At 34.8% G+C, this 26,756-nt stretch overlaps 2 protein-coding genes across 8 annotated transcripts in view; both read left to right on the top strand.

Moving 5' to 3' along the window:
* The first annotated feature begins 191 nt into the window (after positions 1-191).
* On the top strand, positions 192-24,863 carry LOC108364709 (gonadotropin-releasing hormone receptor-like). Of its 6 annotated transcripts, none has more exons than XM_017618512.1 (9): positions 192-229; positions 17,124-17,426; positions 17,516-17,633; positions 18,168-18,334; positions 18,404-18,503; positions 22,292-22,514; positions 22,594-22,865; positions 22,930-23,153; positions 24,339-24,863. In XM_017618512.1, the coding sequence occupies exons 2-9, from the start codon at positions 17,266-17,268 to the stop codon at positions 24,385-24,387; spliced, it is 1,314 nt and encodes a 437-aa protein (XP_017474001.1). In that variant the 5' UTR covers positions 192-229; positions 17,124-17,265; the 3' UTR covers positions 24,388-24,863. The 6 variants fall into 6 exon arrangements, with proteins under 6 accessions (XP_017474001.1, XP_017473992.1, XP_017474008.1 ...); XM_017618503.1 differs by lacking the exon at positions 192-229 and adding an exon at positions 620-701; XM_017618519.1 differs by lacking the exon at positions 192-229 and adding an exon at positions 635-701 and having other exon boundaries at positions 17,129-17,426.
* Positions 622-26,756, top strand: part of LOC108364736 (uncharacterized) — a 78,142-nt gene continuing 52,007 nt past the window's right edge. The window contains exon 1 of one of the 2 annotated variants that reach the window (XM_017618555.1): positions 622-701. The gene's annotated coding sequence lies outside the window, so the exon portion shown is untranslated. Of the gene's footprint in view, positions 702-7,762; positions 7,828-26,756 lie in introns of those variants that run through there. The other variant, XM_017618561.1, reaches the window with a different exon arrangement.

A 26,756-nucleotide genomic window follows, 5' to 3' on the forward strand; every position in this document is an offset into this window, starting at 1 on the left:
CTAACAAATACAACAAAAAATACACTCCATCGAATTATCGCAGATACGTAATCGTGTACCGCAAAAAGCGTGGTGACCTTACGACGCGGCCAGCCGTAAGAGACGCAACGCAATTGAATTGAATTAGTGGCGCGTAGCAGGAGGAAAAGGCAAAAATAAAGAAAAACAAATTTTTAAAAAGAATACGGTATTGCTGTATACAAACAAATAAAAATACACACAAACATATGTAGGTATAAAATTAAAAAAAAAAAATTTTCCAAGACGCAGTTTTCTTGTTTTCCCAAACATTACGAAGAAAACATTGTGTGTGTGGTTTATCTACTGGCTGTAGTCGTTTGGCCGGCCGGTGAATTCGTTTGTTGTTTGTGTATAGTGTTTTGATGTTGTTGTAGCATTTCACCAAGTCGTACAAGTCATAATTGATACTTATCGCTGTATATTGTTGATTGAGAGATAAATTAAATTTTAATCTTAACCCTTAGGTGATGGGAAGGAAAGTATGATAAAGAAGGCAAAATAAATAAACAAACAAACGGTTTGGTGTCAAATGGAATTACCCTTAAAAATGGATGTGGTCTCTAGAATGACAACTACTTTATTTGTTTCCCGTTATGTTGTATAATTACCACTATATTGACTTAAATAGCATAGAGTTAATATTCTGTGATTATTATTTCGAGAAACTTTATGTAGTATGGGTAAGTAAATTAGTTAATGTAAAATACGTTTGTATGTTTATATGTCTGTAAGTATAGCGATTAAAACAACAACTTTCGCACCTAAACAACCTATATTATTTCTTCAGGAACATATAGCCACATAATCAGCCAAATTGCGTTCGTCGAAAATTAGACTAAAATGCACGACTCGACAACATTGGCATTGCCTGCCAAGTTTTCCCCATTTTAATACACTAGTCGAATCGAATTTTTAGGCAATGCTATGTGCTTTTCGATACGACTCGACTCTCGAAAAAAAACGACTTGCATTCGAGACGACACTCGCAATGAGGCTGAATATAACTTTACAGCTCTGAAAAAAAAACTGGACGAAAGTTTTAACAACTCACAAAAAAACGGGCGAAAACGCTGGATTTGAACATATTCAGAAAAAATGGCTTTTTTCAGTCAGTAAGCTGGCTAAGGGCCTTAAATTAGTTAACAGTCCGTGGGGTTGATATTCAGGGTAAACCTTTAGCCAAAGGCTTATAAGAAAAAAATAATTCGAGGGTTAACAGGTTGCAGTCAAAAAAAGAAGGAAAGGAAAGAAGCAAAATGATACTGACGAGGCACGGTTCTCACCATAAGTCCTGCTTATCGTTTAGACCTGATGAAGCAGTGAACTTTGTAACAATGCCGCCTCTCGAAGGGCAAGAAGAAACCCCAGTAGTGGAATCCCGAGATTTCAGTACTGAGAAACACAGCAGGAGGCTCTGCAATCAAGCTAAGCGAATAAGTCTTTGGCAACCCAACAAAGACGCACTCGAAGTTATCAAGAAGGTCATAAAGAGGGCGAAACGAGAATTTTGTCAAAACTTCTGCAACAACAAGAGAAGAGCCCTCTGGTGCCAAAAGGCTGAGGAAAGGATTTTCTTCAAGTATAAACTCTATGCAGAAGCCTAAGGGTGACTGGACGTCATCATCATGTAACGAAATGCTGGAGGTCCTTATGAGCACTCACTTCTCGGGCTGCTCGGAGGACACCTCTGGAAGTTCACCCGGTCCTAGTACTTACTCGTCGTCGGAATTTTTCCCGTTGAACCACAGGAAGCTAAGGACATACTGAGTCCTCTGCTTTCTCAGATTTTTACAGCCTGCCTAACCCTAACTAACATGCAATAAGAGTCGAGAAAAGCGAAAATTGTATTCTTACCTAAAGGAGGCATGGCTACTCATGTGAAACCGAAGAATTTCCGGCCTATAAGCCTAACTCTTTCTTAAAACTCTAGAGAGGCTCATTGACGAATATATTCACGACAACCTCTCCTCGAATCAGCATGGATATTCCAAGGGAAAATCCATGGATATCGCACTTCAAGAAATCGTATCAACGATTGAAAAAGGATTGGCCATAAAGGAATACACGCTCGGAGTTTTTCTTGATATCGAGGGTGCTTTCAACAATGTCTATGTCTGTTGTTAACTCCTCCTTAAAGGCAGGGATGCAGCGGTGTCTGGTGGTGGTGGATTTTGTCGGGCTCTTTTTCACAAAGAAAACTATTCCATCATGATGGAATGGGATGGTTCCATTACTAAGCATGGGACCAGATTCACTCCCCAAAGGGGCGTAGTCACCCCTGTACTCTGGAATCTAACCGTTAACGCCCTACTTCTTATCCTAAAGGACACCGGTTGTCAAGTCATAGCGTACGCTGAAGACAGAGCAATCATGGCAGCGCGCAAACAGCTGCAGGTCCTGAGTGAATTATTGCAAAACACACTCCGTCTGGTAAATATAGACTTAGTGTCAATCCTACCAAGACAGAAATAGTACTTTTCACAAGGATGTATAAAATTTCTATATTCAAACATCCCACCCTGAACGGAGGTATTTAGTCTCTCAACCGAGATTAAATATCTGGGAGTTATTCTAGACAAGAAAGTAGACTGGAAGCGGAACTTTGAATACCGCTCCAGGAAGGCCAATATGGCCCTGTATGCCTGTAAGACGGCTATAGGCAAAAAGGGGGAATCAAACCACATATAGTACACTGGATGTAGACGGCCGTGATAAGAAAAATCCTTTTTTATGGGGTCACCTTATGGTGGCCGGCGCTAAACAACAGTCTCTCCAGAGCCAAGGTGCAGATGGGTGCAGAGGACGGCTGCCGGGCTCGTTACGGGAGCACTGCCCCGCTAAATCCACCAAATCTCTGGAAATAATGTTCAATCCGTTCGGGCCGGCTGCAGTGCGGCCACCTTAAATACGATCCAACCGTGGAGAGACCTCAGATTCGGACACGCAAAAGTACTTGAAACTCTACCGAAAAATCTACGACATATAGATTATACCACTCCTCTACTCAGTTAACACAAGTTCTCTATAAGAATCCCAGAGAGGAACGAATTTTAACCCAGGGTCTACCGCTATATATAGAGATGGTTCCAAGCTTAACAAAAGAGTGGGTAGCCGGATTTACTCTGAAAAATTCACGCTAAGCCTCAGTTTTCGCTTACCGGAGAATTGTAGCGTTTTTCAAGCAAAGCTAAATGCCATAATGGAGGCGGCTCGGTGGCTCATAGCCCCAGGAGTACGAGGATTGAAATTAATAGTTAAAATATGTATGTCGTAAATAACCTAAATGTTTATGAATGAATTGTTAATCAATCGAAATAACGCTAACCACATCGTTATTCGAAAAACTTGGTGCGACAGTTATTATTTTACACGCTGTATATAAGCAAATCTTACGAGCTGTTTTTTTTTAATGTCACTTTCTTCTCTCGCCAGAAAAAAAAACTCTAAAGCATTCTTCTTGCATATATTTCAATCAATGCAGTTCAAAAAAAAAAAACAAGTACAACAGAAAATTAATCAAGTATTTGAACAATTTCTATTCTATATTCTTCTTGCCACAACGCTATTTCCCAACTGAAGCCCTATATGCAGCTCTCAAGAAAACGGTCAAGAAAAAATTTCCATTATTTCGCGCGTGTGTCCAAGGAATTTTGACATTTTTGATACCTCACAGCCTTTTGCCTCACTCTTTCCTCAAGAAATTATGGATCGAGCATATATTTCTGTTGCAAACCTGGGTTGCCTTGTGCTCTTTTTTCACAAAAAAACTTTAGAAAACCGTAGTAGAAAGCGTAGTAAATTTCTTAAGAACTGCGTACTGCCTTAAGGAAATTTGACTCAAGAAAATTTCTTAACGATTTCTTGTACGTCATTTTATATGGAGTTTTTGCTTTTCTTGAGAGCTGCATACAGGCCTTGAATGTGAAATAACACAAATTTGCTTTATTGCATCTCTCGTTGAGCAATAAGACCAACTTTTAAACTGTACAATTGTCTAATAAAGCTAAATAGTGCACATAGGTAGGTAGTCGTCACCCAGTTACAGCTTAAGCGATTAAGGCCTGCGATTTTGGGTATAATAGTTCTCTCGAAAGCCCGCAACGCCTTGCCGTCCTTGTTTGAAATCGTTCACGTTCCTGCAACACAGACGTACATCATAGACAGATTGGTATCATGGGAGACTTACAGAGAGAAATTCTTGTTGATCACTTTTCAATTGTCCACATAGCCCCAACTAGAAACTATTGGAAAACTTATTCGTATAACTGTCCCAGAAAGATTTACGACCCAATACACCAAAATCTTTTAGGTTTGGCCATGGGGTACCTAGTCGTGTGCCCTCGTTAACCACTGAACCAGCCTTTTTAGGCTCTTTCTCTAAGCTTAACGATGTCAATGCCATCCAACCACGCCAGCAGCATTGCGATCTTCATACAGGGTTTAACTACATTGCATTTGAGTATGGAGAGGCAACTATCTGGAAGTATTTTACATAAAAAATTTACTAAGTATTGCCCGGTTTGAAGTTACAGTTAAAGAAAACACATGAAAAGGCACAATTTTTTTTTTAAATCGAAAAAATGTAAATATTTCAAAAACGGTGACACTTTTACCTGAAAATTTTTTGTTTATCAGTGAGCTCAAACTGACCTTAAAAGATCTGCAATTTTCATGAAGTTGTTTGTTTTAAGGATAGCATTATTGAACTTTGAATTTTTTTTTTTGTAAACTCTTAATAAAGTTATGTTAAACAATTTGTATTTAATTTAAATTTATTTTTGATTTAGTTTGCCATAAAATTATTTTTTTCAAAGTTTAAAAACTCATATCTTAAAAAGCAACACCTTCTGAAAATTGTTTTACGATTCTTTAAATTTCTACAATCTCATCTCTAATTTATTTTTATTTATCGACTTTTTTTGAAATTTATTTTTTAGGTATCCTCTATAATCAATTGACTCACACAAAAGTTTGAAGAAGTCATATAAAAGTACATAAGTCGAATTGCCTAAACCCTCGTTTGGTTTCAAATGGCTCCGAGCGTCCTTTTTTTTCAGTGGGTAGAGCTCAGCGTCATTGTACAAGGCTGTATGAATTTTGTATGGATTCGAAATTTAAGCTAGACTTCGTAGAACAAGTGATATTAAAAGCTATTTCAAAAACTACAAATTGGTCTAGAAATATATATATAATATAAAGCTACTTTCTAATCCCATTGTAAATATGTACGAACAAAATTGGCACGCCAGTATGAAATGGTATTCTAGAGAATCGCTTCAGCAATTTCACTCAGATTTTGAATACTGCTCTAAAGAAGGTCTACGAAGTTGCAATGACCGATTTTTTGTTCGCTAAATTTATATAAATGCACCACTGCCGCTAGTAGCTACAACGGCCCACAGCCAGCAGCGTAAGCGGCTGCTATCAGTGATAATTCAATATTTTGGCGTGGTACGCGGTCATTATTGCTGTTGCAGTGCTTTCCACATTATCCAGTGCGACTAGTCTGTCTATTTATTTTGTTTTGTCTTTTTTATACTTCGATTTATTTGAGCTTTTTTTTTGGAAATGATTTAATTTCGCAAAACTAGCCAAGCTGGAAATTTTAAACTATGTAAATGTGGTGCGCGGTATCATCGACTACATTCATATTCGCCAAATCAGTGCGATGTGTAGAAATCGAACTTTGAGCAATTATTGTATAAATAAATAAAGGCAAACGTGGCGTAATGCAAAAGAAGAAATATGTACATTAGGACGGGTCAATTTGTATGAGGGATTTTTGTGACTATGCGCATATAGCACAGAAGGATTCTACGTGTAATTCTAATAAAATTATCCGAAGAAATCATGGGTATAAAATAAATTTGGATTTTGCCATATTGCGACATATTGCGAACATATGTAGGTTTCTTAGCATTTTGCTGTAGTGTCTTAAAGAAGTGCTAGTAAACTTTGTATAAAACTATGATAGAAGGGTTCTTTGTTAGGAAAAGTCCATTTCTGCACTTATCTTTTTCTTAAAACTGCCACCAGAGGGCGCAATAGTGAAACTTTTCACTTTTTTTTTTACGAAAACTATTTTCGAAATTTGGCATATTCTAAAATGATTTTAGACCCCCCTGCAAGAACAGTGACTATCATTTGACAAATCATTTGAGTGGCAATACTGATAGAGATTTCTGTCACTGGCTACCTACAAGTTTCTATCAAATTCTAAAGGGCAGTGTGAAGAATCTGATGTAAACATTTGTGTACATGTGATCTTCCGTCTTCCGTCCAACTTATGGCCTTATTTAATGGTCTCTTTTTAACCAACGCAAAATTTGCAAATGTGTTAGTAAGATAAATGAGAATGTGTTAGTTTCCATCACACAATTCTTGTAGGGATAGTTTCTTCGCCAAATTTGCTTAAAATTATACGTAAAATGTTCCCATCCAATACGCGCATAGTGAAAAAAGACCCGCCCCAATGTACATACATACCTATATACATAGATTTCTAGTTGGCACAACAATTTTATAGCTTTTTATTTTTCTACTTCGCTCTGCCACTGCCTGTCAGCCAACCAACTCCTGTTTTCGCTTTGTTATTGCTGTTTTGATTATAAGTATTTTTGTTATTTACTTTTTTGTTGCTGTTTATAACATTTTTACTGCGCGGGCGGGTATTTTGTAGGGTCAAGTGAGGTGAGTGTTCGATGTCTTATCAGCAACAGCACAGCAGCAGCAGCAAGCAGCAGCAGCAGCAGTGGCAGCAGCAGCAGCAGTAGCAGCAGCAGTAGCAGCGGCAGCGACCAGTGGCTACTGGAAAACATTACCCAATGATGCTAACACACACAAACAATACCAAATACATACATACATACTTAAATATGTAAGTGCGAGCGAGTACATATTTACATACAAATGAAACCCAAGCGTAGAGCACACAAAACCAGCACTGTCTACTTGAAACTGGGGAATGTATTTATTTCGTACAAAAATCAGCTACTAAGTAATCAAATAAGTCAAAGAGTCAATTAGCCAATGTCCGTTGATTAGCCTATACTCACTCGTCCGTCGTCCGTCGTTCGTCGTCTGTCGTACTTCAAGCACGAGCGAAAAATCCGCATAGCATTGATTATCATTTAGTTGTTTTCCAGCGTAAACAATTGGTCGAGGACTCGTGTTGTTGTTGGTATTGTTAATTGATATCATACAAGTGTTTACTGCCTTTGATGCTGCCTTTGCTGCTGATGGTGCCGCTAGTGTTATATACAAAGTGTTTATGATACATTAATAGCTCTTAACGCTGGCAGCATCGTTGAGTGCCGTTTGTTGCTGCTATCGGCAGGCGATTGCTTTCATTTATTTAGTTAGTTGTTCACTCGTGCACGGCGTAAGATGTGGGCATGTCTGCTGCGTTTTATAAATAAATACATACATATATACGAGTAACTGTAAGCGGTTTACAGGATATCATAAGCGTGATTAAAGAGTTAGCATATACAATACATACACATACTATATACATACGCATAGATAAGTATGCACGTGAATTTGTACAAAGTATGAGTGGTATACAGTGAACTTTGTATGTTACTCATACGCCCCGTCGACTTGTTAAGTGGTTTCAACGCAATTAGACATTGATAGTAGCGACGCTGATTCGGTCAAGGTCAGCTGCATTACGGTACATTCCGCGTTGTGTTTTTCTTTTTACTTTCTTTGAAGTAATACATATCTTCGCTTAATTAATTTCAATAACATACAAAAGACTTCCGAGTGATAAGGCGGCTACGCTTGAATTCCTTGTAGCGAAAAGTGAGTTTTTGATAAAATATTTACTTATATTTTTAAATGGTACTATTAAGGAAGATTAAGAAAGTAATTTTTCTCACAATTTATATTTGAAAAAAGTTCAAAACACACGAAATAATCAATATACTCACGAAACTATGGGCCAAATATAGGAAAACTGAGTCTCTTGTTTCACTTTGTCGTCGGAATTTTTTAAAAAGACTTTGAAATTTTAAATATATGATTAATTCAAAACATACTTTTAAAAAATCCGTGCAATGTAAATTAACCAAATGAAAGAGAAAATTTATAGAATTAAAAAGAAAAATCAAATTTTGTTGGTTTAAAAGAACGGAATAGGCATTGAAAATGCCCTTTTAGTTAATTTTATTTTTTTAAGTGCTCAAGTATTTTATTAGTCCCTAAATATAATAAACAAAAATTCCAAATTCAAGGATACATATTTAAAAGAACATTTTCCATACCCATTTGTTCTTATGCAAAAAAAGTTCATTTTCTTTTAATTCCACAGAATCTTCTCTTTTATTTGATAACCACATTGTTATTCGACATTGTACTGATGCCTGGTTACACTATGGTCATTCCATGTAAAAGAGGAAAACGACATAAATTTGAATATGCCATAATTATCGCTATTTCAGTAGTAACCTCTTTTTAAATGACTACATTTCATTAATCTGTTGAAAAAAAAAATAAAAAAATAATAAAAATAAGTTGTAATTTTTGTCTATGAAAACTTTTGTTTCAGGCATAATTACTTTACACCAGTTACAAGGAAATGTCCCACCAGTCGCAACATTAAATATTTTTTTTAATATTTCTATGAAGATTATATAAAACAAATTTTTATTGAAAACGAAAGCATATACATAATTCACATTTTACAACACAAAAACATCGTTCGTGAAGATTAATTATTTTGGCTAAAATTCATCTATGAGTGCACGAGAGTAAAATAGAGTTATTTTCAATGTCCTAACAGTCACATTCATTCAAATGATAGTTATGTAAAACTAAGAAATCGTTTGGTATTTTTATTAAAGCAGTTTTATACATTAGTTGTACCGATGCCATAGTTAAATTTCACAGTTGATCACATTCTCGTGTAAAATGTCCCACCATTCACAATGGAATGGCCCACTAATCAATTTTAAATTTTATCAGACTGTTAAAATTTAAAATGACAAACTTTCCGAACAAAATGGTGTCATTTTTAGTTTAAGCAGACTGATAAATTTAAAATTGATAGGTGCAACTGGGCATGCATTTTTTAAATAATAAAAAAAAAATCCTGATTTCAGAGAAAAAACTAAAAATGAAATTTTACTATCCGTACTTTTTCTCCAGGATCTGTCCTTTGACTTTATTTATTTTTCTAAAAATCTATTTTGTCCTTTATTTCAAAACTTGATCTTTAAAAGTTTTTTTTTTTGTTGATACCATATCACACGCCAATGCATTTAATATATGTATTATAATAATAATAATAGATTGGCGCTTACACATATGTTAGTGTTTGGCCGAGCTTCTCCTCCGATTTGTGGTGTGCGCCTTGATGTTGTCACACAAAGCGGAGGGACCTACAGTTTTACGCCGACTCCGAACGGCGATTGTATTTTTATGAGAAGCCGTTTTTCATGGCAGAAATTCACTCGGAGGTTTGCCATTGCCTGACGAGGGACGACCGCTGTGAAGAAAAAACCTTTTTCTATATTTTTTTGCGATGTTGCTTTGACCAGGGTTTGAACCCAGGTGCTGATGAGTGAAAGCGCGCACTGCTTACCACTACACCACAGCGGCCGACAATATAAGAATATATGTATTACAGCCTGATAAATACGAACATTGCAGAAAGAGCATAGAAAGCATGGAAAGCTCAAAGATGATGCCACTGCGGTAGAAGTCATGAGAAGATAAACCTTTACGCTCTCCATATATTCCCACTAAACAGTGTCCGTTGATGAAACCAGCCCACCTGTGGTTGGCTTTTTGAAACAGATGAAATGAAAACAGATCTGTGCCATAGTTCGTTTCGGGATAGTTTTCTTTCCGGCATATTGGGCAGATTTGATTGACTTAGGATTTCTCCTTTCCTTGCCAGCTTGGAAGGCACCGCAATACCCCCGTAGACGCAGGTTTATGCGTAGAAGTGTTCTATTATTTAGTTTGGAGTAATCGATGAAGATTGAAATGGGAGCAGAGTCATGCTTTTTACACTCTACATTCGCTCCTAACGAGGATTCTTATCGAGAACTTATTATCAAAGCAGAACCGAGGACTAGCATAACCTAGCTAGATATACATAGTATCAAGTCATGATTCAATAATACAAGGTTCGATAAACTGACAGTTGTCTCTCTCGCACCGCTCCCTTAGCAGTGGCACCATGTTGCTTCTTTGCACATTTACATGAAAACAGTGTAGCTTTGGTGTGAAATAAAAGAATGAGCGTTTGTGCAGTATGTTTATTTGTATATGCATATGAAGCATAAATAACTGATGAAAACATAAATTGGATGTTTGCATCAATCTTATAGTAGTCTTATTTTAATTTTGAGTCATTTTACAGTTTTTATACAGCTAAATAGCACATAAATTACGTAATTCACATAGATACTTTAATATTACGTTCCAAATTTCGTTTAAAATGCCAGATTTCCTGCAAATACATTAGAATTTACAAAAGGAATTTCACTACTATTTGCCTACTTTGCGTACTTTTCTACTACCATTTTCGCACCAAGAGATTTCATTCCTCCCCTTTTCTCCGTCCTTCGTAAATGCAACCTTTTGCAAGGGAGTGTCAAACCAGCACAAGTAAGATGTTTGCATAGCATAATTTCGGCAAGACTGAAATTTATAACAAGAAGGACAGATAGCGTTTGGGAGCTTTTCTGGAGGTGGAAAGCAAGACGCCGTTTTCACATCGCTCCTGGCCATGCCATCATCATCAAAATGATAGATTACATCCACGTTTCCATATTTTCGTGTACGTTTTTACACATTCCAAAGAAAAATTACTCATTTGGGAGAATTTTTTACTCATTCGGAAGAATTGTCGATCTTAAAGTAAGGAAAGTTTTTCTTTGATCCAGAGATGGATTTTTGATTCAGTGTGGGGTATCATTTAATGGCAAAATGTATCATTAAAATTTTTTGTCATTTAATGCCAAGTAGAAATCGGGCATATCGAGCCCTAACCGCCAAAATAACGTAAGCGAAATTTTTTTCAAAATTTTATTTTTGATGCACAAATGCATCTTGATACTCTGGGAATATTTCAGCATCAAAAATAAAATTTTGAAAAAAAATGTCGCTTACGTTATTTTGACGGTTAGGGCTCGATATGCTGTAGATAGAACAAATTAAGAGAGTTGAAGTTGTATTTTTGGGGTTCAATTTGAATCGATTAAATATTTGTTCACCAGTGCAAATATTTGTATTTCTAAATTTCGTGATGTAAACACGAATGCCAAAATGAAGAGAAAAGAAATTTAGCTACTGAAATGGAATAAATCACACAAGAAATTTATTTACACTCCATGAACCAGACATTTTTTTTTCGGCCAACGACATCAGCAAATGAAAGAGCTTATTGGTGGAGAAATATTTTTATTTGGTTTTTATGCGCAAAAGAATTTCTCTAATAAATATTTTTGTTTTTTAATTTTCTAGCTTTCGATTATGTTGTTTTTTTTTTTTTTTAATAGGAGAGGTACTGCGCGCGGAATGTATGTAATTGATTTCCAAGTAAAAAAAATTAACGTCTGCCGGCTTTCGATTCAATTTATAGCTTACTTTTACTTTTTCTATACCTCCAATCTCCGACTGGAGGACTGTATAATGTCGGAATTATCAGAGTACGTTTCGAAAAAAATGGTAGTTCCGATCTCCTTGAACTCACTGGTTCAAAATCTAACTTAGTTCCAAGTCTTGGCCATGTGGAAGAACGTGAAGTTTGTCCCTGTATAGGGGGGTCTTTGCTCTTATTCGTTGTTGTCGTAGTGTTTTACTAAACCCGGCCTGAGTAGATGAATTGAGTAAGTGTTGTCGTCAAGCTTATATAATCGTGGGTCCAGCAATGATCAATTTAAATGGAATTTTACCATAGCGAGATGGTTATTAGAAGAGTTAGTTTGATTGGACATATGAAGAAGTAGTTAGTATCGTGCGGGGCATCTTCACATATTGGACGAATGTACATAGATTGGTAATGTCGAAGTTAATTCTGGACACACAGGTAGGAAATTAGTCTGCTCAAGTATCAGGCCACACGGGCTCCTTGTTTGTGAAAGGTGGAGGTTCATCGGCAATGACGGCATTCACGTGACGATAATTGATGAAAGTGTTCATTGGTTCTCGTTTAATGCCGTTTAAAGTCTGTCTTTACTATAGTCCTTCTGGTTCAGCGTAAGACAAATGTATAGCTGATAGTTTTTGAGATCAATGAGATGTCTTCTAACGGACATAGAGGCGTCAAGTCCCAACAGAAACTGCTTAATCATAATATGCTATAATGCTATCTATTTAGCAGAGTTTGGACATGTAAGTGATACCCAGAAGTCACCAGAAGGTATCGCGAGGCAGTTTAGAGAGAGAGTTTACGACAGGGTACCCGAAGGTCACACAAGCGGCTAGCAATTTGAAGAATTTGTTGCGGCTCTGCAGTCTATTTTCGATTGCGGTTGCGGAGAAGGGAAGTAAGCTGCAAAAGCAAAACCTTAAAATGTTTGGCTTATTAGCTTGACCACATTCGTCCAGGACTAGCCTGTGAGACAGTCATTCCCTTTGAAATACGGATGAAGGAAGTGATCTATTTGGCTTAGAAAGTTGAACCTCCTGTGTTACCATTAAAAAGAATTGAGAGTGTTGATACCAAATTTCCATAATCGGCTCATTATCGGCCTTGTTTTCTGAAAAAAATACCGAGCTTCACTCCTGCCAGCCAACATTGCCGGCTCATCTTCTTTTCTTTTCAATGAAAAAAAAAAATGTATTCTCTCCATTCTCTTTCCCGATATCGCTATGAGATCGCTTGCATCGCAACTGACTGCAGCGTGCCTTTGTATGCTGCATATTTCTCTGCAGCAGCGGCATGGCACTCTTCTCCTTCGGATTCAACGTTACTTTCCACGTGCCTTAATTTTCAAGAAATGTTCCCCACGTATCAACACCAACAACTTACTATATGTGTATGTGTTTGTAAAAATATGCCATACATACATACATTGCACATATTTTGCTACTACACATAAAGCCTGATTATGGCAACTTAGTTTAACTTAACGGAATGTAGAACTTAGAGAATCAAAATGAAACAGATTTCGACGTGGCATTAAGTTACGTTAAGTTGCCATAATCAGACCAATACTCACAAAAATTCAAAAACTATCACTGAACCAAATTTTTTGCCTCCCATTAAGTGCTGCCTATTTCAATAAATATTGTCCATTAGTAAATAAGCAATTTACAAATTTATTTGTGCAAACAAGAAACGATTTGTACAAAAATATATTTACATACATACATACATATGCACATAAATAGTTGTCGCTTAGCAGCTATTTTTAATCTTTTGTGTACGCAAACTCTTTTAATTTTTGTTTGTGTACATTATCCGTTCACGCTATTTCCTTTTCTAATTGATATTGAAATTTTAATTTGTTGTTAATCGAATTATATAATTTTCACACATAAATATGTATTTATGAGTTTGCGTTGTATTCTCAATGCATATTCAAAAATCTTGTCTGGCTAATTAAATAGAGGAATTTGTATCCTGGTTTCCGTGGGTCTGGACCGTTCGGATTGTATGTTTTTTTTTTTTGTATAGCGTAAACTAAATTTTTATAAATAACCACTCAAATTAAATAATAAAAAAATAAATAGTCAAAACTTGCCAATATAGGATGACGTTACTATTATGTCGGGCACTATATGTATACCTAATAAAACTCATATATGTACATATATTTTATTAGGGTTTCCACCTATGCGAAAAGTCCTATATATATTTTAAAACTAAAGCTTTCTTAAAACTCATTGGTTTATCCCTCGTACTCAAATATTTTATACAGTTATAAGTTATTTATACACAAGTTGTATAACTTGTAAAAATTCGACTTTTCAAACAGGTGGCAGCCCTCTACTAGAGTATTTTCAAACTAAAATCATCTTAAATCTTTTTCGTCTGATATTGTGATACATATTTCGATTAATTTGAACTTTAATTTTTGGTACAGTTAACACTCCTTTTCAAGATATTTTAAAACTAAAACCTTAAAGATCTGACATCTAATGGTTATTCTGTTTTGCTTTGCTGTTCAATGCAACATTAAAAAGTACTAATTTAATATATGAATCGGTTAATTACCAAATTTGATGCCGTTCAACAGAGCTCCTTTAAACGAACCCTTTCATATAGTTTTTAAGGAGGGTTTTCTGAATTTTTGGAAGTTGCAGGTTATATCCGCCCGCAGGTTTTTAAAGACCTTCCCGATACAATCCATCCCGGCCATTTAAAAGTGAGTAAAGTCGGTCCCGTTATCTGAGCGTTGGTGATCAATTGAGTTGCACACCACATTTATTAATTTAATAGAATTATCTGTCATAAAATGATGCGCTATATGATAACAAAATGTGAAAAATAATCGAAATCTAATTCGATCAGAAAAATCTAAAATAAAGTAAAATTCGCCACCAAAACTTTTGTCTCGATTAAAAAAAAAAACAAAAACTTTTTTAATTTTTTCCACAAACATGTAATTTTGATAAAAAAAAAACATTTTTTCTGAATCTAATTAGGAACTTCGTCCCATCTTTTTCAAAAAAAAATTAATTAACGTACAGCCGGTTTCACCAGCAATTTAAATGGAAGATGATTTTTTATTTTTTGTAAATTTCGATATAAAATTTGATAAATTAAAATAATTTTCCACTTAAATTGCTTTCGTTAAATTGGCTGTAACAAAGAGAATATTCCGAACTTCTTTACCCAAACAAACACTTTTTTGTCTTTCAAAGATTGTTAAAAGAAAATCATTGCGATAAAAAAGATTGTCAAAGAAAATTTTCAAACATACATATTTAAAAAGCGAAAAAAACTTAGAATTTGCTAATCTATTTGTTTAGCTTTTTGATAACACCTTTAAAATTTTCTTAAATCTTTTATTTACAACAATATCGAATCACAATAAAAAAATTAGAAAAAGTTTTAGAAATCGAATGGCCTTCTTCATGAAAATTAAAATGGATTTAAAGAGCTTTATAAAGTGCGATTCTCATAGAAATTTTGGATTTATAACGCATTTAAAGTCTACTAATATTTTGTTTTTGTGTTAATTTGTTGAGTAATTTCATCCCTTATGACAAAATCGTGCCGAATTGATTAAAAAAATAAAAATTGAGTTTTCTAGTTTTCTTTAAAAAAAATAAAAAAAAATAAAAAAAATACACATAAAAAGTCAATAAAAAAGTTGTTTGTATTTCTAATTTTCTTTTATGTATATTAAAAAATTCTTTCACTCAAGAACTTAATACCGATATTAAAGAAAAAATACCGAAAGTTTTATTAGGTATACAATTTCTTCCTAAAAAAACATATACACGCATACGTAATACCAATATAAAAATTACGAAATATTTCTTAAACTTTTCTTTGATTTTTCACTGAAAATTTCTCTTCAAAATTTTGTATCAATATGTTTTTAAAATTGTTTTTATAGTTTTTTGTTAGTTTTGGCTTAATAATAATTATATACAATATGACAATTTTATTAAGCTTGAAGCCGTTTTACAATTTAATTTAATGCAATATTTTACACATGGTAGAAATTGTAGCCGCCGCTATTTCGGAGATCACCACAACTGCTCAGACTTCTTCATAGAGTTCACTAGGATTTGAACCAGCAACTCCAGCGCACAAGCCGGCGGTCTTCCAAAGGTTTAACTTTAAGGTGTGCTCGTCTTTAAGGTCACCTTTTTTTTTGATATTTCGGCCTAATATAATTCTACTATGTGTAAATTATTGTTGTTTTTTCACATAATTTTTAATGTAAAACGGTCTCAAACTCAGTAAAATATTTGTACATATTTTTTTTTCTAATTTTCGTTTAACCAAAAAAGAACATTAACAAATAATAAAAAAAAAAATGCTATATATTTCTGAATCATTTTTCCAGTCCCTTTTCCACAACTTTTCTTCTACCGATATTTAAAAATTAATCTATGTACTAAATTTTTTTTAAATCTTTTCCCAAAATACGTAATCCAAAAAAAGAATATTACAAACTTTTTCTGAATAAATTTTTTAAGGTTTAAAATATTTTTTTTTTTACATTTTTAAATCTGTTTTTTGGTTGATACAATTTCTTTCCTAAAGAAGCGAAAAAATGTATTAAAAGTTTTCTTAAAAATTTTTTTTAACACGTATGTAATACCAAAAATAAGGTATAAACTTTTTTAAATCAATTTTTTTTTATAATACTTTCCCCTACAAATTTGTTGTACCAATGTTTTTGAATTTTTTTTGCGAAAAATTTTTCCAAGTGTTTTTCTTTTTAACCAGATACTCCCATTATTTAAGAAAAAAAAAACAATCCTCAGCCACACAATAAGGTCACTATAATACTCGTATTTAAACTCTCGTCTACGAAAAATACAAAAAGAAAATAATTTTGACAAATATCTAAAAGAAAAAATCCGTCAAAGTTGAATATTGAACCACTTTATTATGGTTTTACTCTGCCTGGAAATATGTATGTATGTAAATATGTTAAAAAATATTCGAAATTACATTCTTGCACTACGTCAAAGAAAACGATGAATAAACAATTTATAAATATATATAATCAAAGATCTAAAATTGCTTTATTTATACCAAAAATACGATTTGAAATAAATTTAATGCAAATAAATTTTTAATCTGCACTACCTCCTGCGCACAACAACACAAACGCAGGCAGCTTTCAACACACTAACGCAAATTAACCGCAATAAATATGTAGGTATTAGTATACTAATGTGCCAATGCAAATACATACAAACATTTGCATGCATATAAAAACAATTACCAGCCAGCCGGCCACCCACCCAAAGGCCTATGAACTACGATTGTGCCTAGTGTATGTATTGTTGGTATATCACGTATGCACATATAAATTGTATGTAAGTTTATTTATATACTTGATTAAATTTATACATAAATATTAAATGGTATCTGTCTGGCACAAAACATACATATTTACATGTATGTACATACAATTGTATAAACTTGTAAATGTTTACCTATATATTTGTAGCGTAGCGGTCAAAACACATTCCAGCAACTACACAAATACGAATACATTACACAGGGCACGCGCACTTACATATATACATAAATAGGGGAATAATAAAACTATTTAGATTTTGCCAATTATCAGCCAGACAAACTTTTGTGCAATGAAAATGCCACGAACCGAAGATGAAGTTAATGAAAAGATTTACGATCATCGCATCATGCCGGATTGGTCGAATGTGGTCAACGAAACAAATGGCACAATGCACTATTCCAAGGATATGATCTTCAACGATGGTCATCGCCTATCGATCACAGTTTACAGGTGAGAGCGCATAGTTAAAACAGCATTATTTTTTTTTTTTTTTATGTATTGTTGTTGTTGAATGAAAACCTTTCAATTTTTGCATACAGCATCCTGTTTGTGCTCTCCAGCATTGGCAACTCAACAGTGTTGTATTTGATTGTGAAGCGACGTTGGCACAATCGTACGCGCAGTCCGTCCCGCATCGATATTATGTTGATGCATTTGGTAAATAAATTTGTATAAATACTTACATATGTATGTACATACATAAAATAATATTACTCATTTTGGAAATTAAGTAACAAAAGCAAACAAAAAAAAATAAAATAAAATAAAAATTTTAGCCTAACTAGCCAAGTAGGAAAACAAAACTAGAAGCAAGCATACATACATACATATGTATTTATCAATATTTCTACGCTTATTTATTTATATGAATACAGCTACATACATACACAAACATATATTTATATGTACATATGTACATATGTGCTAATATATTATATGTATATATCCGGTATTTTTCGTCTCAAACATACATACATATGTACTATGTACATACATTGTACATGCCTACATACATACATAGGTACTTTATCTCATTAGTAACACTTACTTTGTATTTTCTTATCACTCGCCTGACTTGCCGCCTGATTTGGTGACTTTCCGCCTACCTTCTGCGCGTCTAATGTCTACTGCGCTTCCTTCGCATCGCTTCGCATCGCATCACGTCGCATCACAATCTTGTCATGTCAAAAGGCCATTGCTGATTTGATGGTGACTTTCCTATTAATGCCGCTGGAGATAGCGTGGGCGTATACAGTGCAATGGCGTTCTACCGATTTTGTTTGCCGTTTGATGAGCTTCTTCCGCGTATTCGGCTTGTATTTATCAAGTTTTGTGCTTGTCAGCATATCAATAGATCGGTGAGTTGGCACGCGTATTTTCAATAAAAAAATTAATAATAATTTAATGATTATTTTTGCTTTATGTAGATATTATGCCATATTGAAACCTTTGAAATTTTCAACAAGTCGCGGTCGTATTATGTTGGCAATTGCATGGGTGGCATCAGTGATATGCAGTACACCGCAGGTAAGTTCGGAGGGCTCGATAGAAAAAAAAAAATTAGACGAGCAATAGTTTAGGTAAGCCAGCTCCCTCTGAGTAGTAGAGGGAGATACATTTGTATGAAGCATCGCAAACGATTGAAAGCTCTTCAAATGATTAAGTGTAAAATGTGTTCCAAGTTGTCTAAACCTTAGATTGTGGGCTGTGAGGGTAGCTGTGAAGCAGATGCTTGGTTTATTTCAACCCATCACCCTCCGACAAGATACTCATCAATTTCAATAGTTATTGGTAATTAATTGTTATCAGAGGTTAGGTTAGTTGGGTAAGACGGCAACTCTCTACAAAGCGAGGCACACTGAGACGTACATATGTATATTCATATGAAAAATAACTCCGTGCAACAGTAAATTTTACACACACAAAAATTTTGTATATTCGCGAAACCATGGGCCAAATATAGTAAAACTGCCTTTTTAGTTTTTTTCTCTGACGCCTGTTTTTTTTTAAAGGACTTTGAAATTTGAAAAATATAATTACTTCAAAATGTTATAAAAAAAATTAGTGCTATGTAGGAAAACAGCATGACTATCAAATTAAAGAGAAAATTCTGTAGAATTAATTTCGATTAAATTTTGTCTGTTTAGGGAAGATAAGGTATTAAAAATATCCTCTTAGCGTTTTATCATTGAATATCCCTGAAACTTTGCAATAATTATTTGCGAAAACATTATATGTTAAGGACTACTAATATGCACTCGCCCACATCCTCGAATTTCCTCCTGCTAACTTTATTCGCTTAAAAAAATTAAACTAATTAAAAGTACATTTTCAATATCTATTCACACTTGTGATCACACTTGTGAACAAAAAAAATTGCATTTTTTTTTTATTCCACAGAGTTTTCTCTTTCATTTGGTACCCCTACTGTTTTTCTACATGGGCATGCATTTTTTAAAAAAATTTTGGGAATTAATCCTATCTTTGAAACAACAGTCCTTTTAAAAAATCTGGACGTCAGAGAGAAAAACTAAAAAACGCAGTTTTACCACTGTTTATGAGTATATTGATTGCTTCATGTGTTTCGATTTTTTTTTTTTTGTTTTTGTCGCACAGTTTAATAGGTACACGACATTTTTACCAGTTTTAGCTATTTTTCTTTTGTTTATTTAATGTTTATTTTTATAAACATTATACAGCTCATAATCTAACAAAAACCATATAAGTCCAAATTTCAAACTTTGTAAAAAATTTTGGAAATTAAAAAATATACAACAAACTTTTTATTAAAAAAAAAATTTAAGTATGTAGCTTTATAGTCCATTAAAAAATGTGCTTTATATGACAAAAAAATTTACAAAAATCAACGCGAATTCTGAGCTATTTGAATCTTGCCCTTTATGGGCTATGAAACTGCATACTTAGAATTTTTCTAAAAATTCTGGTTGTTATTTTAAAATTTTGTGGAATTTTTCTACACAGTTTGAAATTTGGACATACATATCGACACCTGAGTGGAAGATCAACCTATTTCGGCGGCCAGTTCGAAAACGCCCTATGCCAGAAAAACTCTTCAAGAACGTCCTATTTCAGAATTTTATTGAAAAACACCCTATCTCAGAATTTTGTTGAAGAACGCCCTATCTCACTTGAAAATGTGCTGAGATAGGGCGTTTTTGAATCGTGAAATAGGGCGTTCTTCAACCAAATTCTGAAATAGGGCGTTCTTGAAAAAAGTTTTCTTAGATAGATCGTTTTAGAACTGGCTGCCGAGATAGGTTGATCTTCCACTCAGGTATCGATATATGGTTTTGTTAGTATTTCTATGAAAAAAAAAAATAATTGTGGGATCATGTAGCGGCGTGACGATCAGGGTGCTGAATTGGAAGCAAAATTTGGTCGTCTCGGTAAGCGGTTCGAGCCGTATTTGAACCTATGGATTGGTTTGTCAAAACGGGTTTTTTTTGTCTTTCAACCGGGGTTTTGGTTTGGCTAAACGGTTCGGGAATAATAAAACTATGTATACTTGTATTATTTTTATTCAGGTACAGGTTGTAACAAAAAATTTCTGATAATAAAAAAAAACTGGTATTACCATGTTTGTTTATTAAAAATTGGTCAAAATGACCTTTTCCGGTCAAACATTTGTGCAAAGTTTTGCTCGGTTAATGGTTTAGTTAATTAATTCGAAACCGGTTCGGTTGAAAACCGGTTCACGTCGTTCGTGGCGAACATGGGTAAGAGGTTGGAGAATCACTACATGTGTACTAAAATCTACCTCAAGCCACTAAACAAAAGATCACCCTTGCAAAGGCAAGCCAACTGAGCAGATTATGCTGAAATTCTGATTCTAAGTACCTACCTCGTTGCTTCAATACAGCTGCTATAGCAGGGATTTAAAGGGAGCACCGTAACGATTAGGTTAGGTGAGCACGGAGCACACGTAGGCTGGAAAGTCCATTGTGATACCACTGGCCGAAGCCATTGGTTTCTATCCCTCCCTCAATAATTGAAAAAGTCGAGGCCGGCTAAACAATCCAAAAAGTACTTGTTGAAGAGTTAGTTGCGCGTGTTGCCCAGGGCGGGCCAATGGCAGATATAGTGTTCGATGGTCTCCTGCTCCTCCTCGTCCCTGCAACTGCGACAAAAAAATCGTTGGTGGGGTATCCTAACCTTTTACCGTGTGTGCCCATCAGGCAGTGTCCTGTGATTACCACGACTACTAAGAGCTATGGATCGCCTTACATCAATCTTTGGCCAAATTCGCCTGGTAGTATGGCAGGTGGTTTCCACAGCCCATCTGGTGTTTACCTCCTCGATGAGTTCAGCCTTTAATCTGTGTTTGCATGAGGTTAGAGGTATGTCCGAATTCTGAGCAGAATTGACTTTCAGATATTCCCTTGCCAGCTCGTTGGCTAGGCGGTGGCCAGGAATGTCCCTATGTCCAGGGCCCATACAACAGTTAAGGAGGTTTTTGATGTCAGCAGGTTGAGAATTTTCCTGCCGTCTTTGGCTACTTTGGACGTTGTTCTGTTAGGTTTGAGAGATTTGATAGCAGCCTGGATAGCGATAGCCCGTTCTGGAGGGGCGGAGGTTATGAACCACCGAGCCGCCTCCATCATGGCATTTAGCTCTGCCTAAAAGACGCTGCAAGAGTTCATTAGAGTAAATCCCGCTACCGACTCTTTTTTTAAGCTTGAAGCCATCTGTATATATGGCCGTATACCCTGTGGTCCCTTCCCATTCCTTCCGTTCTGGGATTCTTGTGGAGATTTTGTTGTCTAAACAGAGTAGAGGAGTGGTATAATCTAACTGTCGTAGATTATGCGGTAGAGTTTCAAGTACTTTTGCGTGTCCGAATCTGAGGAGTCTCCACGGTAACAGTGAAGATTTTTAAAATAAAAATCATAAATTAGCAGTTAAAATGGGACTTCTATTTTTCCGATAAACGGTTAAATTTACTGTTATTTTCGGATTTGTATTTTATCGATACAATTTTGATTTTAATTTTTTTATCATATTATAACGGTTATTTTGAGATTTAATTTTTTATATCTAATTATATCTATATATAATTGTAAGAATTTTATTATTTGATGCAAATTATTTTCTGCTTCTTAATAAAATGACATTTTGGTGACGTGCAATTAAGATTAAGATTAAGAGCACGAAAAATATATAAGGTATTTTAAAGCTTCCGAGATGGAGAATTCAGGATTCGTGCCATCTTCAGTGCATTGTTTATTTTATTATTTAACTTTTTGTTTTACTTAAAACTACATTTTGACAAATTTGATTTTCATTCTATTTTACAGGCATTCGTATTCCATTTGGAACAGCATCCCAAAGTGACAGGTTACTACCAGTGCGTCACATTTCATTCCTTTCCCACCGAACTACAGAAAATGATCTATCAGATCTCAACTATGTGCGCCATGTATACCTTTCCGCTGATAACTTTCATATATTGTTATGGCAGGATCTACTTGGAGATCTATAGCAAGAGTAAGCGCATGGTTAAGGGTGATGACAAAAATGGTTAGCATAAAGCATTTGATAACTAAATAGATGTGAAATACATATTTATAAATTAATTTCGAAACTTTTTTGTTCGTAGGTTTTGCCCGATTCCGACGCTCAAATGATGATGTTTTGGGACGCGCCAAGAAGCGTACACTCAAAATGACTATTACAATTGTGATTGTTTTCGTAATTTGTTGGACCCCATACTATATCATCTGTATGTGGTTTTGGATTGATAAACATTCGGCTTATAATGTAAATCCTTTGTTGCGTAAAATACTTTTCATATTCGCTTGCACGAATTCGTGTATGAATCCATTGGTCTATGGGGTATTCAATATACGTGGCAAAACGAATAATAATACGGTGAGTGGGATTTCTGAAATGAAAATGTGAGTACCAGATTAAAGACAAATTTTTATACTTATAGTCCGTTAATAATCGTCACACTTCACTCTCCAGTGGTGGCCGAATGGCCATGAAAGAACGTAACGGTAGTAGCCGCACCATTGTAACAATACCGGCAGTAATCAATGGCAGCTCTGGTGATACAAGCAATGCCACACAAAGCACGAATATCTCCAATGACATATTCACCATATCGAAAATAACAGAAGATATGGAAACTGAAAAGCCGCCCAAGATTTGCATAAGGTTGGTTAAAACTCGACTTTTTTGAAGTGACAATTTTCTTCTTTGTTAAGATTAAGATCAAGATTAATATTAACATTAAGAATATGATTAAGATTAAGGTTAAGGTGATGATTAAAATTAAGATTGAGATTGAGATTGAAGTTAAGACCAAGATAAATATAAAAATTAGGATTAAGATTAAGATCATGATTAAGATTAAGGTTAATATTGAGATTAACACTAAGGTTAAGTTTAAGTTTGAGATTGAAATTAAGATCAAGATCAAAGTTAGGATTAAAAGCAAGAATAAGATTAAGATTAATATTAAAATTGTGATAAAGATTAAGGTTAAGATTAAGATTCAGATTTAGATTAAGATTGAGATAAAGATGTCGACGTGGCTGGGCGCGATTGAGATAAAGATTGAGGTTAAGATTAAAATTACGATTAAGGTAAAGATTAAGATTGAGATTAGAATACAGATTAAGATTATGATTAAGACTTAGGTTAAGATTAAGATCAAGATCAAGATTAAGATAAACATTAAGATTATGATTAAGATTAAGGTTAGGATTAAGATTAAGATTGAGATTGAGATTAAGATTGATATTTAGATTAAGATTGATATTGAAATTAAGATCAAGATCAAGATCAAGATCAAAATTAGGATTAAGATTAAGATTATGATTAATATTAAGGTTTAGGTTAAAATTAAAATTAAGACTGGAATTGAGATTAAGTTTTAGATTGGAATTAAGATCAAGATTGAAATTAGGATTGAAATTAAGATTAAAAGCAAGAAAAATATTAAGATTAAGATTAAAATTATGATTAGGATTAAGATTGAGATCGAGATTAAGATTAAAATTGAGATTGAAATTAAGATCAAGAGCCATATAAAAGATATGATTAAGATTAAGGTTAAAATTAAAATTAAAATTAAAATTAAGATTAATTTTAGGATAAAGGTTAAGGTTAAGTTTAGGACTAGAATTAGGATTAAGATTAAGATTGAGATATAAATTGAAATTGAGATTGACATTTAGGTACATTAAAATAAAGTTTAAGATAATTTTTCAATGCAACGTAATAGAAGAAGAATTTTGACTTCAGTCACACAGTGGATCCACACACAACTTTTTTTTTTTATAAAAATTTTATTAAACTTAAAACTTTCTTTATCCTCCTTTTCAATTTTATTTTCAGTGACCCCATTGATCTAGCGAATACTACCAAGACGCAACAAGTAACCTGAGCACGTGATATGTACTCTTATGACTGAAAAACTGAGTTTGCTAATAACCAAAGAAAAAGGGGAAAATTTTACTCGCACATTTGTGTGTAATTAAGTTATTTTGTACCTTCAATGTATGTATGTAAATAAGAAATGTTTAATCGAAGTGCCGTCGTCCATTCGATTGGGCAGCCATGTATGCATAGGGTCTCTTTTATATGACCGCTAATTATACTTTTGCTCAAACTTAATTATATTGTTTGCATGCTAGTTGCGGGTTAAGGAAATTATGTAAATACAGATATTCACTGTTATTGGATATGCTGCTGAAGATGCCTACTGAGTTATGCTAATTAAGTATGTAGTGTTAAGAAGTACATACATACATTTGTATGTATGTACGTATGCATGCCTGTATTGTAGTAGCTGTTTGCTGGAGAGGTTTAGTTTAAGCTTGAACTTAATTTAATTTATTCATAATAAAATACGAAAAAAAATCGAGAAATGTAATTAAGTTATTTCTAATCGAATTGAAATCCAATGCATAGTTTCGTCTTTGATAGCTTTGATAGCATCCTGAGGCATCGTCTAAAACTGGAATATGTTAACAATCATGTAAAGGTGTTGTTAGCGCATACATATTTGGATTTATAAACTTGATTTGTTTACTTGTTTACTTACGTGTCAGCATGGAAACTGATAACGATGTTAGTTTTGGAGAATCTATTTAATTTTAAACAAGAAAAAAAAAAATAATAATATGAAAATGGGGGCTGCTGACGTATGAAAATGATATAGACAACGTCGGCCTGAAGCCCAAATTCTAAATTCACTGCCACTGCCTTCATCGCAGCAAACTTCGCATGCTGAATTTGACATAAATGAAACGCAGCCAACATCTGTTGATGTCACTGAAGCCTAAAAGGCAACAACAAAAATGTAAACAAACAAAAGGGAATGTCAAAAAAAGCAGTCACTGACAACGCCGTATTGTGTTTGCTGCGGCATTGACTGCCAATATTAGCAGTAACAGCTGATTTTAAAAACTGTCACTGCCACTGCCACTGCGCTATTGTGTTTTGGCCTTGATAGCCACTGGCGTCCGCACAGCATTTTCCAGTTCAGAAAAAGAAACGAACGAGGTAGGTCTAGTGGAGAACGAGGAGAAGACAAAGTGCCTCCTGGCAACACAAAAAAGGTGCTCGCCTTTTGCCATTGAAGTTGTGTAGCACTTTCTCTACCTAGGTTACTTGTCAGCCCAGAGGTCCAGTGAAGAATAACTCTCGCCAACAGGTGCTACTTTGGGCTCGGTAGGCAACTGAAAAACAGAGCCATTCACGACAAACAAAAATTACGCTCTACAAATCTCTAACCATGCCCGTTCTTTTAAATAGCGCAGAAACATGGAAGATGTTGAACAAAGATGAGAGGGCTTTGAGGTCTATTCAGAGAGCTATTCTAGGCTACTATCCTATGGCCCTGTTCGTGTGGCGACGGGTACCGAAGGAAATGGACTAACGAACCGTACGAGCTTTTAAACGACATGGACATAGTTTAGGGCATAAAAATACAACCTTCGACTCGGCGACGATGGTAAGACAGAGAAGGAAAAACCGCCCATGAACATAATGGAAGGACCACGCTGACTTTTTTCGATTTTATTTATACTGGTAGCTAGGGACCATCCTATAAAAACTCACTTAGACATTTTATGTTTGGTCCATTGTATTACAACTTAATAGACATTTTTCTAGCACACAAACTGCAGGAAATGAAGTTGTTAGCGTTTAAATGTTCGAATCTTAGGCTTGAGAAAGCATTGTCCAATTAGGACTTCTATTATGGCCGAGAGTTTGCACTCAGCCGGTCGACGACAGCCTAGGAGGACTTTGAAAATTTGTCGGGTTTTTCGCCCAACTCTCGTTGAATCGACTAAAGGTTCATCTATTAAAGAGTGGTCTGGAGGTGGCTACACGAACTGCTATATACTCCCCCGTCAGGAGATGTAGCCTCGAGGGTGCCCCGCGAAGCCAATTCAGCAGCCGCGCAGTTTACTACTATGTCACTGTGCCCTGGAACCCTAGTCGGCATGGAAGTGATCTTAGGCTACCAGTTGTGATCGTACCATAAGCTATGCTAGAGATTACCTGATTTCCGCTTGGCTATCAGAGTTGGTATGAAGCCTTTTAAACTGTATTACGTAGCCATTTCACAGTCTCCTTTATAGCAGCCGCAACTGCTTCAAATGCGCGTCAAAAATCCGGAAGCCTAAACTTTAAGTTAACGGAAGCTTCCTGACAGTACAAATTTACTTCAACTCTGGACGGACCTCTATTTTAGAGGCTGCTGCTGTACCACATGACTTCATGTGAGTAAAAATCTGGTTGGAT

Source organism: Rhagoletis zephyria, unplaced genomic scaffold, assembly GCF_001687245.7.
Source record: "Rhagoletis zephyria isolate East Lansing unplaced genomic scaffold, Rhagoletis_zephyria_1.1 Rzeph_scaffold_00033, whole genome shotgun sequence".
Classification (NCBI taxonomy): domain Eukaryota; kingdom Metazoa; phylum Arthropoda; class Insecta; order Diptera; family Tephritidae; genus Rhagoletis; species Rhagoletis zephyria.

Excerpts from the sequence above, each read along its gene's own strand:
- LOC108364709 (XM_017618512.1), top strand. The coding sequence starts at position 17,266 with ATGAAAATGCCACGAACCGAAGATGAAGTTAATGAAAAGATTTACGAT. Across the intron at positions 22,866-22,929 it reads GCAAAACGAATAATAATACG|TCCGTTAATAATCGTCACAC; the intron begins GTGAGTGGGATT and ends TTATACTTATAG. Across the intron at positions 23,154-24,338 it reads CCGCCCAAGATTTGCATAAG|TGACCCCATTGATCTAGCGA; the intron begins GTTGGTTAAAAC and ends TTTTATTTTCAG.